The 17,783-nt window shown below is 37.2% G+C and overlaps 1 protein-coding gene across 2 annotated transcripts in view; it reads right to left on the bottom strand.

Annotated features, from left to right (window-relative positions):
* Positions 1 to 17,783, bottom strand: part of LOC128555138 (uncharacterized) — a 94,244-nt gene that overhangs the window by 23,141 nt on the left and 53,320 nt on the right. The window contains exon 4 of one of the 2 annotated variants that reach the window (XM_053536646.1): positions 8,207 to 8,293. The exons of the other annotated variant lie outside the window; for it this stretch is intronic. Coding sequence (XP_053392621.1) covers positions 8,207 to 8,293 — 87 coding nt within the window. The remainder of the gene's footprint in view (positions 1 to 8,206; positions 8,294 to 17,783) is intronic. 2 annotated transcript variants of the gene reach the window in all.

The raw sequence follows: 17,783 nt of genomic DNA, 5'->3' as shown, positions 1-17,783 counted from the left end.
AGTATGACTAGAAATAAGTATAGCAGACATATTTTAATCGAATTATTTGAAAATGGATCTATTAGCTTTTTGTAGGAATTCAGCTTATCAACTGACATCAATGCACAATTAGTAAAGGCCATTTATGGCCAAGATGCCAAATAAAGGAAAAAACTCGCAAAGAATTGATTTTTTGTGTAAGTATTATACAAGATGTATGCAACAACATATAAAAAGTATAGAAAAGTATCATGATATGCAAAATGTCTATTTTTGGGGTTAAAATGTTCAAAATATTAATGAAACTGCGGATTTCTGGAATCGGCTCATAACAACAGATTTATGCATCTAACGAGGTCCAACTTAGGCACAACGTTAGATTACTATATTGTGCAAAATGTAAACTAATTAGAAATTTAGAAGAAAACAAAATGGCGTCCTAAATCCAATATGGCCGCCATAAAAAACGACATTTAAACCAGAATTGTCATCGATTTTATGTCAAATTGTCTCATATCATTGCTTTTACATATGATTAGCTGGTTATTGTTAGTTACAGTATGCAGTTTACATAAGATGGAAAACATTCTGCCAGCAGATTCAATACGGGGCAATAGTGAAGTACAAAGACAAAATTGCCGAGTCATTCGGCAGTAGAAATTGTCGTAAAGCAGCAATGACTTAATTATTTATTAACAAAATATACGAGTATAGGTACTTTTCTTTCTTAGTAAGATCATTTCCCATATGATAATTATGGTTTTGAGGCAAAATTACATTAAAAAGTGTTTTCAGTTAATTTTTAGCTCGACTATTCGAAGAATAGGGGAGCTATCCTACTCGCCCCGGCGTTGGCGTGAGTGTGAGCATCACACAAATGTTAAAGTTTGCGTACCATCCCAAATATTTTCAAAGTCCACTGAGATATTGCTTTGATATTTTGCATACTTGTTGGCCATCATGACCCCAGTCTGTAAAAAGGAGGAGGCAACTCTATCAAGCATTTTTACTGAATTATGGCCCCTTTTCGATTTAGAATATGCTTATTGTAATGTTAAAGTTTGCGTACCATCCCAAATATTTTCAAAGTCCATTGAGATATTGCTTTCATATTTTGCATACTTGTTTACCATCATGACCCCAGTCTGTAAAAAGGAGGAGGCAATTCTATCAAGCATTTTTACTAAATTATGGTCCCTTTTCGACTTAGAATATGCTTATTGTAATGTTAAAATTTGCGTACCACCCCAAATATTTTCAAAGTCCATTGAGATATTGCTTTCATATTTTGCATACTTGTTTACCATCATGACCCAATTCTGTAAAAAGGAGGAGACAACTCTATCAAGCATTTTGACTCAATTATGGCCCCTTTTCGACTAAGAATATGCTTATTGTAATGTTAAAGTTTTACTCATAGCTTATCTTATACTATCAAGCACTGAGAATAGTCGAGCATGCTGTTGACTGACAGTTCTCGTCTTTTTCATTAAATAGGAAATGGCACATACAAATAGTCCTCGGCCTTTTTCTTCCAATTTTTTTTGCTCTGTAGAGCTATTTTCCTTATATTTTGCAATTATATTTCTGAAATGACATGAAAGATCTATGATTGACATGTACGTAGCATTTTCACAATGAAATAATAACATGACAATATTTGTCATGGAAACTTATATCATACACTACCACTACAATCTGGGGTCTCCTTTTCAGCTATTTTTGCAATTTGTGTGTTTGACTGAAAATATTTTTCTTGCATCAAACATAACCGCCGCTTTTCTTTTGATCTTTATTCCGCACTTATAACACGCACTTCTTTAATAAATTGTAAGTTACAGACATTCTAAATTGGTCCTGATGTGAGCTGCAGCCATTGAAAATATGTCAATTTTATATAGTGTAAAGACAAACAGCTATTTAGTGTGTTATAACCTTATGAACGACTTGGGTTAATAACAGTCATAGCTTGATCTCAGCATCGCACATTATGTTATATACAGTCATATAGTAAAAGAGGACCAACTATTTGTTAGATCATATACTCGTGTATTCAATGTAAAATATGTTTCGAATTTGGGCCAGTCAGAGACAAGTTCCATAAATAGCACCAGTCAAAACACACCTCTGCTAGGGTATAGATGAGTGGATGAATTACAATGAAGTCATTCTGTATCCACACATCAAGGATTCAACTTATAATTTATCCCTGAAAAAAAACTGTTGCAGCTACACTGTCTGGGCAGATAAATTATATAAAAAGACGTTTGAGACTAAAGAAGAGTTGCAGTATTGTAAATAGGTTTCGAGCGTAAACGCCAGCGCATAGAAATTAAACCTTTACGGGATAGACGATAGAAAATATAGGCTGATCATCGGAAATCTGAGACAGAGACGTTTGGTTTGGTAATCGTCTGAGTCAGTAAGAGAACGAGGTTCAACGTTATCGCTGAAGTACAGCCAAAGCTAATGCTATATTTTATAGCATATAAGCACTGAGCATCCGAGAGTTAGGGCAATCATACTGAGTTGCAGCTTCATATAAGAGAACACCGGCTGAACATCTATGCGAAAGGACACTCGTATGTTGTCGATTCATTGGCGGACAGGAACTTCAAAGAAAAAAGTTAAATACAGTATTCCCAGCCTATAGGAGTTTGAGCTGATTATCATTAGTTTAAGGTTGTTAGTTTGAAACATTGAGTGATTCGCCTGATCCCTGAAATCATTACAGTCATGAATCATTTAGGCGAGGTAGCCAGAGAATAAAAATATTTATAAGGTTCTGTGTATGGTCTCACAGCTCTACGTTTTAACATAGCACAGTCACCATAGCGATTGGATACATTACACTGTTCAAGATACTAAAGGCGTAAGCATTTTCCTGTGTCATATAACTCGTATCCTGATATTTACATATGATATGTTGAAGTGTTGTTATGATATAAATTTCTATGCTACTGCGAATCGTACTTTAGTAAAATGTATTCAATTAATGTTTTTTTAAGGTTATGACACACTTAATAGCTGTTCTTTTTTTATTCTTTATAACATTCACATATTTCCAATGACTATTTTAAATGTCTGTAAGTTATATTTTCTTGCAGAATATTGTCGATACTGAAGCAGGGTTCATGCTTGATGCAGAAAAATATTTTCAGGCATACACATAAACTGCAAAATTAGCTAAACAATGAGATCCCAAACTACAGTGGTAGTGTATGATCTAAGTCAACATGACACATTCTGTAGTGTTGCTATTTTATTATGAAAATGCTACCTACATGTCAAGCACAGATCTATCATTTGATTTCAGCAAATATTGCAAAGAAAATAAGGAAAATAGCTCTAAAGAGCCAGATTTCAATTTTTGCCAACATTCCCTTGTATGTTACAGCAGACTAAATAGCTGTTCTTCATTATTCTATATAAAATTGTCATATTTCCAATGGCTGCAGCACACATCAGGGCCTACTTTAAATGTCTGTATCTTACATTCTCTTGACGAACATTGTCAGTGCTGAATAAAAATCAGAAAAAATGGGGGTTATGTTTGATGCAAGAAAAATATTTTTAGTCGAACCATTTTTAGCGTTATTTCTTTATTCGTGGTCTGTATAGTCTTAATGATCCTATGGCGGCCATTTTGGAATTGAGAAGCCATTTGGATATGCCCATAAAGCCCATGTCTACTATTTTGTTGCAATGTTTGCACATCGCTTTGTGCCAGTTTTCGTGGACCACCAACCACAGATACGTTAACAACCATTTTTTATTGACAACACAGCTGTTTTCCGTTGCCATTTCCTGGAAACAACGAAACATGGAGCGCATAATCACACGTCCTGAAAACCGTAACTTCAACATTTCGTACTGAATACAATTTGTACGTCGTAAGAAATGCCCTTTTATACGCAACATGCGCATTGTACTTTCAAGGTCTTTTTTTTTAATTTTTAATTCATCCAACAGATCCAAATTCAAGTACTTTTCAAGGCTGTGTAAACCCTGTTTTCACCTACATATGTCTACATAAACCATCAGACCCCTAGGACGGGGCCATATTTGACCTTTGGGAGATAATTTGAACAATCTTGGTAGAAGAGTTCTAGATGCTGCCACATACCAGATATCAAAGCCCTAGGCCCTTTGGTTTTGGATGAGAATATTTTTGAAGTTTTTCCCTATATAAGTCTAATTTAATCCATGTGACCCCCAGGGCTGGGCCATATTTGAGCCTAGGGGGAAATCTAAAGAATCTTCTTGTGGTTTTGGACAAGAAGATTTTTTAAGTTTTTCTTTTCATCTGCCAAGGCAACCAGAGTTCTGTATGGAATGCAATTCTTCGAACAATTTTTAAAGAAGACCATCCAAGGAACATTCCTGTGAAGTTTCATCAAAATTGGCCAAGTGGTTAAGGAGGAGATGTTGTTTAAAGGAAAGTGTGAACGGACACCAGACGCACGCAGCAACACATGACGGACAACAGACACAGCATGATCCCAATAGCTCACCATGAGCATTGCTCAGGTGAGCTAAAAATTCCTTCTTTCATGGTCATCTTGACATCAAGCATGTTCATCTGTGAAAGTTTTGAAGCAAATGAGGCCAATAGTGTGGGAGAAGTTTAAAACACAAGATGTTTCTCTATATTCTATATGGCAAAACTATCTACGGGCCATAACTGCAGTAAAAATAGTAGCAGAAAAAAATTCCTTCCTTTATGGTCATCTGCACATCAAGCTTGTTCAACTGTGAAAGCTTGAAGAAAATCAGGCTTATAGTGTGGAAGGAGTTGGAAACACAAGATTTCGTGACATAAGGATGGATGTAATTATGAGCAGCAGCAACACTATATGGCCCCCTCATAAATGCCGGGGCATAAAACGAGCTGTCACAGGAGACAGCGTGCTCGACTATTTCGATGCTGGATAGTGAAACTGGGCACATCTGAGGAAACTAGAGCTGTCACTGGAGTGTTTAATGACTCCAATTGTGGATGAAGATATTGCACAATAGCCTGAGTCTATGTCAAAAATATCAACTTAAAGTAATAACAGAGGTAAAGATAAAATGTATCAAAACACTATATAAGTATATCCTAAGCAAAAAAGGGCATAATTCATTAAATATTGGTGCCAGAGTTGTGCAGTTTGTGTCATATAGTGTGGGTGATGATGTTGAACAACTATTTTAAGTTTGAATCAAGTCCATTCAGTAATAACAGAGACAGAGTGAAAGTGCATCAAAACTTTAACCTAAAATTCTAAATAAAAAGGGGAAATAATTCATAAAAAAATGGTGCCAGAGTTATGCACCTTGCATCATATGATAAGGGTAATGATGTTGAACAACTGTTTAAGTTTGAATCAGATCCATTCAGTAATAACAGAGATAGAGTGAAAGTGTATAAAACTTTAACCTGAAATTCTAAGTAAAAAGGGGAATAATTTTGAAAAATTGTGCCAGAGTTATGCATCTTGTGTCATATGATGTGGGTGATGATGCTGAACAACTATTTTAAGTTTGAATCAAATCCATTCAGTAATAACAGAGGTAGAGTGAAAGTGCACCAAATTTTTAACCTGAAATTCTAAGTAAAAAGGGGGAATAATTCATGAAAAAATGGTGCCAGAGTTATGCACCTTGTGTCATATGATGTGGGTGATGATGTTGAACAACTATTTTAAGTTTGAATCAAATCCATTCAGTAATAACAGAGATAGAGTGAAAGTGCATCAAAACTTTAACCTGAAAATCTAAGTGAAAAAGGGGGGATAATTCATGAAATATTGGTGCCAGACTTATGGCCCTTATGTCAGATGATGTGGATGATGATGAGGAATAAGTATGTCAAGTTTGAATTAAATCCATCAAGTAATTACAGAGATATGTTGAAAAAAGAGAAAGTGCACCAAAACTTTAACCAAGGTGGGGACGCGGAAAGACGCCGACGCCGACGCGAGTAGGATAGCTCTCCTTATACTTCGTATAGTCGAGCTAAAAAGGAATTATTTGAGGGAATTTAGTAGAGGGTCATTTAAGGTCATAGCTATTTTGAAATCTAACCATCAATGTCAGAAAAGAACATTTTCAAAGTTTTCCATATCTATAGGGAAAACTTGCCCCACCCCCTGGAAGCTATGTTTTTGATGAAGGACTTTGGTATAGATTCATCAAAGGAACATTTCTATGAAACTATTTCAAAACTGGGCCAGCAGTTTCTGCGAAGATTTTCCTGTTGGTTGCCATAGCAACCAGAATTCAGCAGGATAACAAACTTGAAGGAATCTCAAAGGGGACCACTTAAATAGCATTCATGTGAAGATGGTTGAAATTGGCACAGAGGTTTAGGAGGAAATGTTCTTTAAAGAAATTGTGGACAACAGACGGACAGACAACAGACACACAATGATCCTTAAAGATCATCATGAGCACTTTGTGCTCAGGTGAGCTAAAAATACAATCCAAGTGGATTCGAGACTTTTGTAACTAGAAAATGCTTTTGTAAAAAAGCGCATGTCTCCCCAAATGCAAAGTCCTATAGGCAAGAAGTCAATAGGGGTCAGGAGCGAAAGTCAAAGAGACACTGATGGTTGGCTGCAATAGGGATCATCTACTTGGCATGTCCAGTCATCCCGCTAAATTTCAACACTCTTGGCCTAGTGGTTCTCAAGTCACTGTTCAGGCTCCTGTGAACTTGACCTTTGATCAAGTGACCTCAAAATAAATAGGGGTCATCTACTCTGCATGTTCAATCATCCTATTAAGTTTCAACATTGTAGGTCAAGTGGTTCTCAAGTTATTTCCAAAAAATGATTTTACATGAACAGGCCACTGTGACCTTGACCTTTAATTGACTGACTCCAAAATCAATAGGGGTCATCTACTCTGCATGTTCAATCATCCTATGAAGTTTCAACATTCTGGGTCAAGTGGTTCTCAAGTTATTGATCGGAACTGGTTATCAATGTTCAGGCCCCTGTGACCTTGACCTTTAATGGAGTGACCCCAAAAACAATAGGGGTCATTTACTCTGTATGAACAATCATCCTATGAAGTTTCAACATTCTGGGTCGAGAGGTTCTCAAGTTATTGATTGGAAATGGTTTTCCATGTTCAGGCCCCTGTGGCCTTGACCTTTAACAGAGTGACCCCAGAAGCGTTAGGGGTCATCTACTCTGCATGACCAATCATCCTATGAAGTTTCATCATTCTGGGTCAAGTGGTTTTCAAGTTACTGACCGGAAATGGTTTTCAATGTTCAGGCCCCTGTGGCCTTGACCTTTCACAGAGTGACCCCAAAATCGTTAGGGGTCATCTACTATGCATGACCAATCATCCTATGAAGTTTCAACATTCTGGGTCAAGTGGTTCTCAAGTTACTGACCGAAAATGGTTTTCAATGTTCAGGCCCCTGTGACCTTGACCTTTAATGGAGTGACCCCAAAATCGATAGGGGTCATCTACTTTGCATGTACAATCATCCTATGAAGTTTCAACATTCTGGGTGAAGTGGTTCTCCAGTTATTGATCGGAAATGGTTTTCCATGTTCAGGCCCCTGTGACCTTGACCTTTGATGGAGTGACCCCAAAATCAATAGGGGTCAGCTACTCTTCATGATCAATCATCCTATGAAGTTTCAACATTCTGGGTCAAGTGGTTCTCTTGTTATTGATCGGAAATGGTTTTCAATGTTCAGGCCCCTGTGACCTTGACCTTTGACGGAGTGACCCCAAAATCAATAGGGGTCATCTACTCTTCATGACCAATCATCCTATGAAGTTTCAACATTCTGGGTCAAGTGGTTCTCTAGTTATTGATCGGAAATGGTTTTCAATGTTCAGGCCCCTGTGACCTTGACCTTTGACAGAGTGACCCCAAAATCAATAGGGGTCATCTACTCTTCATGATCAATCATCCTATGAAGTTTCAACATTCTGGGTCAAGTGGTTCTCTAGTTATTGATCGGAAATGGTTTTCAATGTTCAGGCCCCTGTGACCTTGACCTTTGACGGAGTGACCCCAAAAACAATAGGGGTCGTCTACTCCAGCAGTCCTACAACCCTATAAAGTTTGAAGGTTCTAGGTCAAATGGTTCTCCAGTTATTGCTCGGAAATGAAGTGTGACGTACGGACGGACGGACGGACGGAAGGACGGACGGACAGACGGACGGACAGGGCAAAAACAATATGTCTCCTGGGGAGACATAATTAAAAGTCTACCATCAGATACAACGATGTCCTTTGCTTCTTCAGTTCCAGTAATAATTAAATCTTTTGGTTCCTCAACCTTAGTAACAGACACCTCATCTGAAACAAAATGTAATAATGTATTTAAACAGTAGATAATACTGCAATACAGGAAAGAAATTGTACAATTCAAACCAGACATACAGTACATAATGATAACATTGTTTATCATCAAGGCAGTGTCTTCCTACTTTTTACTTGATAACTGTATTTTTAACCAACAAGAATTGATACATGTTCAAAAATGATAGCTGAACATATGGTTCAAGAAAAATGGCAAGCAGGTCGCTGCTACTAAAATTACTTTTAAGTCGTTAAACAAATTACTTTTAAGTCGTTAAACAAGAGGGCCCTGAAGACCTTGTTTCACTCACCAAACCTAGTTCTTATTCCAGACAAGAAATGCGGCAATGCCACGAAACCAGGTTTTCAACACTTTTCATAAGAATAAACAAGAGGACCATGATGGTCCTGAATCGCTCACCTCTTCCCACATGACCCAAATTTGAGTATGACGTCGTTTTTTCTATTATTTGATATATATCGACCTAGTTTTTGAGCTCATGTGACCCAGTTTTGAACTTGACCTAGATATTATCAAGATAAAAATTCTGACCAATTTTCATGAAGATCCATTGAAAAATATGGTCTCTAGGTTTTTCTATTATTTGACCTATTGACCTAGTTTTCGAAGGTACGTGACCCTGTTTCGAACTTTACCTAGATATCATCAAGGTGAACATTCTCACTAATTTTCATGAAGATCTCATGAAAAATATGGCCTCTAGAGAGGTCACAAGGTTTTTCTATTTTTATACCTACTGGCCTAGTTTTTGACCGCACATGACCCAGTTTCGAAACTGACCTAGATATCATCAAGGTGAACATTCAGATCAATTTTCATGAAGATCCATTGAAAAATTTGGCCTCTAGAGAGGTCAAAAGATTTTAATAATTTTAGACCTACTGACCTAGTTTTTGACCACAGTTGACTCAGTTTCAAACCTGACCTAGATATCATCAAGATGAACATTCAAACCAACTTTCATACAGATCCCATGAAAAGTATGGCCTCTAGAGATGTCACAAGGTTTTTTATTATTTGACCTACTGATCTAGTTTTTTATGGCACGTGACCCAGTTTCAAACTTGACCTAGATATCATCAAGGTGAACATTCTGACCAATTTTTATGGAGATCCATTCACAAGTATGGCCTCTAGAGAGGTCACAAGGTTTTTCTATTATTTGACCTACTGACCTAGTTTTTGACGGCACGTGACCCACTTTCGAATTTGATCTAGATATCATCAAGATGAACATTCAGATTAACTTTCATACAGATCCCATGAAAAATATGGCCTCTAGAGAGCTCACAAGGTTTTTCTATTATTTGACCTACTGACTTAGTTTTTGAAGGCACGTGACCCACTTTCGAACTTGACCTAGATATCATCAAGGTGAACGTTCTGACTAATTTTCATGAAGATGTCATGAAATATATGGCCTCTAGAGAGGTCACAAGGTTTTTCTATTTTTAGACCTACTGACCTAGTTTTTGATAGCACGTGACCCAGTTTCGAACTTGACCTAGATATCATCAAGATGAACATTCAGACCAACTTTCATACAGATCCCATGAAAAATATGGCCTTTAGAGAGGTCACAAGGTTTTTCTATTATTTGACCTACTGACCTAGTTTTTGAAGGCATAAGACCGAGTTTCGAACTTGACCTAGATATCATCAAGGTGAACGTTCTGACCAATTTTCATGAAGATCTTGTGAAATATATGGCCTCTAGAGAGGTCACAAGGTTTTTCTATTTTTAGACCTACTGACCTAGTTTTTGATGGCACGTGACCCAGTTTCGAACTTGACCTAGATATCATCAAGATGAACATTCTGACCAACTTTCATAAAGATCCCATGAAAAATGTGACCTCTAGAGTGGTCACAAGGTTTTTCTATTTTTAGACCTACTGACCTAGTTTTTGACCGCAAGTGACCCAGTTTCGAACTTGACCTAGATATCATCAAGATGAACATTCTGATTAACTTTCATGAAGATCCCATGAAAAATGTGACCTCTAGAGTGGTCACAAGGTTTTTCTATTTTTAGACCTACTGACCTAGTTTTTGACCGCACGTGACCCAGTTTCGAACTTGACCTAGATATCATCAAGATGAACATTCTGACTAATTTTCATAAAGATCCCATGAAAAATGTGACCTCTAGAGTGGTCACAAGCAAAAGTTTACGGACGGACGCACGGACGGGACGGACGACGGACACCGCGCGATCACAAAAGCTCACCTTGTCACTTTGTGACAGGTGAGCTAAAAAGTATACTGAATCACAGTGCACCACTTTAAAGCACAACCCTAACCCTAACCCTAACCTAACCCTAACCCTATTTTTAGTAACAATGACCTTGACCTTGATCCCAGAAACCCCAAAATCAATCCCAAGCTACAACTTTATATAAGTTTTCTATACACCAAGTTTCATCATGATAGCTCATTCCTAAGTTAAGTTATTGACCGGAAACCCTTTTCCTATTTTAAGTTACAGTGACCTTGACCTTGACCCCAGAAACCCCAAAATCAATCCCAGACTTTGTCTTGATATAAGCTACATACATACCAAGTTTTATTCAAATATCTTTACCGAAACAAAAGTTATTGACCGGAAACCCTTTTTCTATTTTAAGTAACAGTGACCTTGACCTTGACCCCAGAAACCCCAAAATCAATCCCAGCCTTTGTCTTGATATAAGCTACAAACATACCAAGTTTTATTCAAATATCTTTACCGAAACAAAAGTTATTGACCGGAAACACCAGTTTGACGCCGCCATCCGCCCGCCCAACCAACGACATACCCCAATCTAATAACTCAGGTTTTCGTTGAAAACCTGGTTAATAAACTAGTAACTAACTGGCCTATATTTCATTAAAACTAACATTCTGACCGTGTTTATGCAAATCAGGTACATCAATAACAAGGTGTTTCAATGACCTGACCTAGTGAACTAGCATTTTACCCCATCACAGTTCAGATAGAAAATGTGTCTTCCTGGGTGTTAACAGGGTTTTCCTATGATTTATCCCAGTGACCTAGTTTTTTATCATAGATAATCCAGTATCAAACCTGAATTAGAATTCAGACAAGCACTCTAACAAAGTGTAATGGACATCAGGTACAAGATGTAGCCTCTTGAGTGTTAACCCCTTTAGTGTTAACATTTGACATAGTAACCTAGTTTCTGACCATAACCCAGTTATAGGACATAGATTTCATAGACAAAATTCTAAAAATGGTTTATGACCATCAAGTAGAAAATGTGGTCTCCAGAGTATTAACAAAGATTTCATGATTTAACCTTGTGACCTATATTCTAACTTCAGGTAACTTAGTTTTATACTTAATGTAGGTTTCATAGGAACAAACAATCTGACAAAAATGTATGAGATCAAATGGAAAATTGACTATTCAATTGCCTTCTCACAAAAAAAGTTAAACGAATGAATTTACAAAAGTTGAACAAGACACTACTTCTGAAACAAGAGCTGTCACTAATGGTGACAAATGCCCCCGCAGCACCTTGACCTTTGACCTGGTGACCCCAGTCAGTTGGAGTAGTGTACTCAATAAGTACTATCAGCATGTGAAGTTTGAAGGTCCTGGGTGCCGTGGTTCGCGAGTAAAGTGCCTTCATGCAAAAAGTGAACGTTGGCCCCTGTGACCTTGACCTTTGACCTGGTGATCCCAAAGTCAGTAGGAGTGGTGTACTCAATAAGTACTATCAGCATGTGAAGTTTGAAGGTCCTGGGTGCAGTGGTTCGTGAGTAAAGTGCCTTCATGCAAAAAGTTAACGTTGGCCCCTGTGACCTTGACCTTTGACCTGGTGACCCCAAAGACAGTAGGGGTGGTGTACTCATTATGTACTATCAGCATGTGAAGTTTGAAGGTCCTGGGTGCAGTGGTTTGCGAGTAAAGTGCCTTCATGCAAAAAGTTAACGATGACCCTTGTGACCTTGACCTTTGACCTGGTGACCCCAAAGTCAGTAGGGGTGGTGAACTCAATATGTACTATCAGCATGTGAAGTTTGAAGGTCCTGGGTGCAGTGGTTCGCAAGTAAATGCCTTCATGCAAAAAGTTAACGCTGTGACGAACGAACGGACGGACGGTTGAAAACTGAGGCATAAAAAGTGCATGTCCCCCATACTGCTTTGTTTTAATGGAAGTAGAAACTGATGTAATATCTAGGTAAATTTTTGGTCAAACTTTTTAACCTATGTCACAGACCTAGCAAGAAAAAAAACCTATTGACCTTTGACTTTAGTGTGACCTTGAGCTAGGGTTAGGCATGAAAAGTTGTCTCATTCTGGGAAACATTTGTGCCAAAAAATCTCTTGATGGATGGCAGTTATGGACTGCAAAGGAAACAAAACCCTACTGAACTCTGACCTCCAAGTGAGACCTCCGAGTTAGAGATCTGCGTGTTGCACATGACACATCATCTTATTTTTGGGAACATTTGTGTCAAGTAATATGAAAATCCCTCGATGAATGACAGAGTTACTGGCTGGACAGGAAAAAAAACATACTGTCCTTTGACCTCTGTATGTGACCTTGACCTCTGCACTAGGGGCCTGAGTGTTGCTCATATCATCTCATTATGGGTTACATATTAAAATCCCTAAACCTTTACCATACTAAATTTCTGAAATATTCAAATTGAGCAGTTCCATTTATTATTCGAAGGGGTGTTTACTGAAAATTGTATGACTTAAAAGCAAACAGTGCAGACTAAGATCAGGCTACTTGCTGCCAGTAGACTGAAGGTTAAAGGATGACAGAGTTATATACTGGACAGGAATAGAAACACTACTTACACTGATCTTGTGTTTTGAGCTAGGGGTCACATCGTCTCATTATGGGATACATTAGTGCCAAGTAATATTAAAATTGCTTAAATGATGACAGTATTATGGATCTGACAGAAAACAAGGGCTGTCACAGGAGACAGCACGCTCGAGTATTTCGATGCTGGATAGTGAAATTGTGTACAACTGAGGAAGTCAGAGTTGTCACTGGAGTGTTTAATGACTCAAATGTAGATGAAGATATTGGACAATAGCTTAAGTCTCAATAAATTAAATCAGTATAAAAGGAACATAATTCATGGAAAACTTCTGCAAAAGTAATGCACCATGTGTCATATCATGCGGCTAATAATTCGGAACAACTATTTTAAGTTTTAATCAAATCTTAAATTAAACTAAATGTAATACTGGCGATACAGCAAAAGTGCATCGCAACTTGAACAGGAAATTTTATTAGTAAGAAGAGGGCATAACTCAGAGCGTACTGGTGTTATCAAACTTGGTGTTGTATGATGTGAGTGATGAGGTGGAACAACCATTTTAAGTTTGATTAAATCCAGGAATTTCCCAGACGCGTGTTTTTTGCGTATCTGACGCACATTTTAGCCAATCACATTTTCAGTATTTTTCGCCAATCACATTTTCAGTATTTTCGTCCTTATCAGTATTAAAGCTTCTTTCCGGTAGTTACTGTCACCAGCGCTTGCATATTTCAAACGTCTAGCTGATGGACGATTATGGCTACCGCTTTCTTTGTTTTTTGGTAATAAAACCTCCACAGACGTAAATATAAATGCATTCCAAATAATAATAGCCAAGGCCAGTCTGATATAGTCAATACTAATTACAACGGAAACTCGGAAAAAAGAGTTTTACACGAGTTGACAGATAATTTCTGTGGCTTCGCTACTTAATACTGTGTATCAAAACTTGTAACATTGAAAATTTTCTGCTGCAGACAGACCACAGTCATAGTATTATAAGTATGATAACACCTCACTCTATGACAAAATCTAGTAAATTGTTACAGCAATAAGATTTACCATCGGAATTTTGAGATGACATAAATCATACAAAAAGGTAATTATCAGGGTACCAGTAGGAGGAATAAAAATAATAACAGGTCAGCTTATAAATGTAATATTGTATCTTTTATGTTGTTTAGATATTTCCTTTACAATTCATGAAAATCCCACTAAATATAATTGGGGACCCCCAAAAGTCACCCAGAAGTGTGGGTGTCCCAAGATCCCCATCTGGAAAAGCCAAGGGAAATCCCTGTAAATCCATTTAGTAACTGCAGAGATATTAAAAGCATCAAAATTAAACTAATTCTAAGTAAAAAGGGGATATAACTCATACAACATTTGTGCCAGAGTGACTGACCTTGTGCCATTATAATGAGGATGATGATCTGGAAAAACTAATACATGTATAAGTTTTAATCAAAATCATTAAGTAATGACAAAGATACAGTGGTAGTGCACCACAATTAACTTTAAATTCTATGAAAAAGGGGGCATAATTCATATTGGTGGAAGAGTTACGGCCCTTGTATCATATGATGTGGATGATAATGTAGTACAACTATTCTAAGTTTGAATCAAATCCCTTGTGAAATAACAGGGATATAGTGAAAATGCATCAAAATTAACATAAAATTTTAAGTAAAAAGGGGGCATAATTCATGAAATATTGGTGCCAGAGTTATGAACCTTGTGTCATATGATGTGGATGATGATGTGGAATAACTATTTTAAGTTTGAATCAAATCCATTTAGTAATAACTGAGATAGAGTGAAAGTGCACCAAAACTTTAACCTGAAATTCTAAGTAAAAAGGGGGGATTATTCATGAAATATTGGTGCCAGAGTTATGACCCTTGTGCCATATTATGTGGGTGATGATGAGGAACAACTATTTTAAGTTTGAAGCAAATCCATCAAGTAATAACAAAGATAACAAGAGCTGTCACTAATGGTGAAAAATGCCCCCGCAGCGCCTTGACTTTTGACCTGGTGACCTTGACCTTTGACCTGGTGACCCCAAAGTCAATAGGGGTCATGTACTTAATAAGTACTATCAGCATGTGAAGTTTGAAGGTCCTGGGTGCAGTGGTTCGCGAGTAAAGTGCCTTCATGCAAAAAGCTAACGTTGTGACGAACGAACGAACGGACGGACAGACAGTTGAAAACGAATATGCCTCCCTTGGGGGGCATAAACAGAAAGTGCATCAAAACTTTAACCAAAGTGTGGACGCGTAAGAACGCCTACGCCAGGTCGACTAGGATCTCTCCATACTTCGTATAGTCGAGATAAAAAACTATTTCCTTTGACCTCTGAGTGAGACCTTTACCTTAGACAAGGGGTCTGAGTGTTATGCATGACACTTCACCTCATTATGAGATACATTTTGCGCCAAGTAACATTACAATTCATTCTGGGATGACAGTTTTATGGACAGGACAGGAAAAAACACTACTGACATTTGATATCCAAGTGTGACAGGTCCGATTGTAAAGAACATTTGTGCCAAGTAATATTAAAATCCCTGGATGGATGGTTGAGTTACATAAAGGGTTGTGCCTAATTATTTTATGAAATATTTAATTAATTACAATTATTTTGGCAAACTTCTCAGTTAAATTACAATTAATTACATGGTTTTGGGGACAAAAAATCAATTAATTACAATTATTTGGGACAAGTAATTAATTATAACTAGAGCTGTCACAGGAGTGACGAATTATACCCCCACAACACAGCATTGTCACAGAAGTAAGCCAATGTCAAAGTCAAACCTCAAAATCAATAGGGGTCATCTGCTGGTCATGATTAACCTTCCTATTGAGTTTATCATGCTCCTAGGCCCAAGCGTTCTCAAGTTATCATCCAGAAACAGTTTAATTGTTCCGGGTCACTGTGACCTTGACCTTTGACCTACTGACCCCTAATCAATAAGGGTCATCTGCTGGTCATGACCAACCTTCCTACCAACTTTCATAATCCTAGACATCCAGAAACGGTTTAACTGTTCCAGGCCATTGTGACCTTGACCTTTGAAAGTTGAACTTGACCTGTATTTTATGATGTTACACCTGTGTACCAAAATTTATGATCCTAGGCCCAAGCATTCTGAAGTAATCATCCAGAAACTGTTCAACTGTTTCGGGTTGTTGTGACCTTGACCTTTGACCTACTGACCTCAAAGTCGAACTTGACCTGTATTTTATGATGTTACACCTGTGTTCCAAACATCATTTAAATCTGTCAAAGCCTTTCATGAGTTATTGTCTGGAAACCATGAAAACCAACAGACCGACCGACAAGCTCACTCCTATATACCCCCTAATATACCCCCCTCAAACTTCGTTTGTGGGGGTATAACTAACTAGAACTGTCACAGGAGTAAACATTAATACCCCTACAATACGGCCTTGTCACAGAAGTATGGCAATTTCTAAGTTGAAAAGGGGCCATAACTACGTAAAACAAGAGGGCCACGAAGGCCCTGTATCGCTCACCTGAAGAAAGTAGGTCAGTAGGTTTTGCACACCGATTTTAAAACTGACTTCAGTGACCATGAATGTGACATTCATGGTCACTGAAGTCAGTTTTAAAATCGGTGTGCAAAACTGTACATGTCATTCAAATTTCAAGGCTGTATCTTAAACAAGAGGGCCATAAAGGCCCTGTATCGCTCACCTGGCCTACTGACCTAAAGATCATCAAGATAATTATTCTGACAAAGTTTCATGAAGATACAGTCAAAAATGTGGCCTATAGTGTGTTAAGGATGGACTAGCGTTCATTTCAGGATATCCGCCATTTTGAAAAATGTTTCTTCGAATATTGCTTTCTAACAGATGTTTTGCCAAAAATTAATGCTAAATAATTAAAATATGGCTAATAATGTACCATTTAACCAAATATATTGTGCTTTTTGCGAAAAAAAAATTTTCACCCTTATTTTTGGCTGGCATTTGCCTAAAATTGACGTAATATTTACAATGGGGTAGGGATAGGTAATTTCAAATATCTATTAAAGTAGATCAGATTTGGTTTTGATATTTTTCTGACTGATATATATAATGTTAAGCTGTAAATAAAATAAAAGTTCTTTAAGATAGCACTTTATATTATCTAGAAAATGTAAATTAAAACAAAAAGAACAAAAAATATCAAAATTCACCATTTTTTAACAGTTTTTTCTAAATAAATCTCTTAGATGCACGGTGACCCCAATTTTTTTTCTTTCCATTTTGAAGCATTTTTGTGCGTCATTAATGCTGCAAAAGATTTTGAAAATCTTAACGTCAGAATTTATTTTGTAGATCTAAGTACGTTTTTTCCATTGAAAATAAAGTGGGTGGGGTAATTATGTCAACATGTAAAAATTAAAGAGATTTGTTAGTGACATTTATGCTTATATAATACTGACATCACCATATATTCATATTAACCTGTAAGACCTGAAATCCCTATAAGACTAAGTAGGATATTATATGTTTTATAAAGTACCAACTTTTTTCCAATTTTACAAAATTTCAGAAATGCGTAAACAGTGGGTGAAGAAAATACCCTATAAAATTAAAACGAGTTCGGTGACCTATGTTTTTTCTGCTCCTGTTTGTCTTAGAAACTAATGTTCTTCAAGC

This window comes from Mercenaria mercenaria, chromosome 2, assembly GCF_021730395.1.
Source record: "Mercenaria mercenaria strain notata chromosome 2, MADL_Memer_1, whole genome shotgun sequence".
NCBI classification, from domain to species: Eukaryota; Metazoa; Mollusca; class Bivalvia; order Venerida; family Veneridae; genus Mercenaria; species Mercenaria mercenaria.
The sequence above is the reverse complement of the archived record's forward strand: the minus strand, read 5'-3'. Positions and strand labels throughout refer to the sequence as shown.